Below are 1,212 nucleotides of genomic sequence, written 5' to 3'. Positions count from 1 at the left end.
TGTATGTGCATGTGTTCATGTATGCATACATGCTTAAGCATTTGAAGTATTGTAACATGCTATGTCATCTTTTTTCTCTACAGAAAATGAGTGTTATTGTGCACAGTGACTTAGCCTTTTGTCGTAGTGGTAGCTATGATCCTGCAGCCTTCTTGGAGATACGAGCTATCGATGTGATTACTGCTTCTACAACACCTAAATACACACAGATCATGGTGGACTACCTCAGTCTCAACCTATCTCTGCCTAAGGAAAGGTGAGTGATTGCAGCTTTCTGCTTAACCATTTTGATACCAACATACTTGAAACAGCCTCTGGCTTTGTAGTACAAATTTCTTGTTTTCAAAAGTTCTGAATTAAAATCTTCCACTAAACTTTAATCACAATTTATGTTCCTAACTCTAGTTTAATGATAACTAAATTATTTTACTAAATTCTTTAATATATTTAAAATTAATTGCAAGAAACAGAACATCTGAACAGAAATATGGTAACGAAGGGATTAAACTGGCTGTATCCAGCCTAAAATTTTCTACCTGTTTTATGTTCAAACTGGCGAGATCTTTCTAACAACGTTGTTGTAAAAATAAGCAGTCACCACATTGAAATCTCAAAGCTACAAGATAATGCTGGAGTAATTCAATCTGATCTGGCAATGTTTCTACAACTGGATGCCCTTTCTAACTCCAACCACTCCGCAAGTGTAGTGGGTGCTTTTTATGGGTCTGGCATCAATCACATACGGATGTGACATATGTATGTATGTATGTCATCATCATCATCATCGTTTAACATCAATTTTCCATGCTGGCATGGGTTGGATGGTTTGACTGGGGTCTGGCAAGCCAAAAGGCTGTACCAGACTCCAGTCTGATCTGGCAAGGTTTCTACAGCTGGATGCCCTTCCTAATGCCAACCACTCCGAGAGTGTAGTGGGTGCTTTTTATGTGCCACCAGCACGAGGGCCGGTCAGGCAGTACTGGCATCGACCACGCTCGAATGGTGCTATATGTAGATATGTGTGTGTGTGTGTGTGTATATATATATATAGATAGATATGTATGTATGTATTTATATATATATGTGTGTCTGTATGTGTATATATATATTTGAATAACGAGATAGACAAAAGATGGAAGATACGAGAATGTTTAATAATTACTATATTAATATACATATAAATATATATTATATATATATATATATATATAT

The 1,212-nt window shown here is 36.3% G+C and overlaps 2 protein-coding genes across 2 annotated transcripts in view; both read left to right on the top strand.

The window, feature by feature from the left end:
* The window catches only part of LOC106876355 (peroxisomal targeting signal 1 receptor), a 113,562-nt gene that overhangs the window by 111,722 nt on the left and 628 nt on the right, over positions 1-1,212 (top strand). The window contains exon 17 of the mRNA XM_052976824.1: positions 84-256. The gene's annotated coding sequence lies outside the window, so the exon portion shown is untranslated. The remainder of the gene's footprint in view (positions 1-83; positions 257-1,212) is intronic.
* Positions 1-1,212, top strand: part of LOC106881859 (macrophage migration inhibitory factor) — a 9,442-nt gene that overhangs the window by 7,790 nt on the left and 440 nt on the right. Inside the window, exon 2 of the mRNA XM_014932374.2 lies at positions 84-256. Coding sequence (XP_014787860.1) covers positions 84-256 — 173 coding nt within the window. The remainder of the gene's footprint in view (positions 1-83; positions 257-1,212) is intronic.

Source organism: Octopus bimaculoides, chromosome 25 (assembly GCF_001194135.2).
Source record: "Octopus bimaculoides isolate UCB-OBI-ISO-001 chromosome 25, ASM119413v2, whole genome shotgun sequence".
Lineage (NCBI taxonomy): Eukaryota > Metazoa > Mollusca > Cephalopoda > Octopoda > Octopodidae > Octopus > Octopus bimaculoides.
The sequence above is the reverse complement of the archived record's forward strand: the minus strand, read 5'-3'. Positions and strand labels throughout refer to the sequence as shown.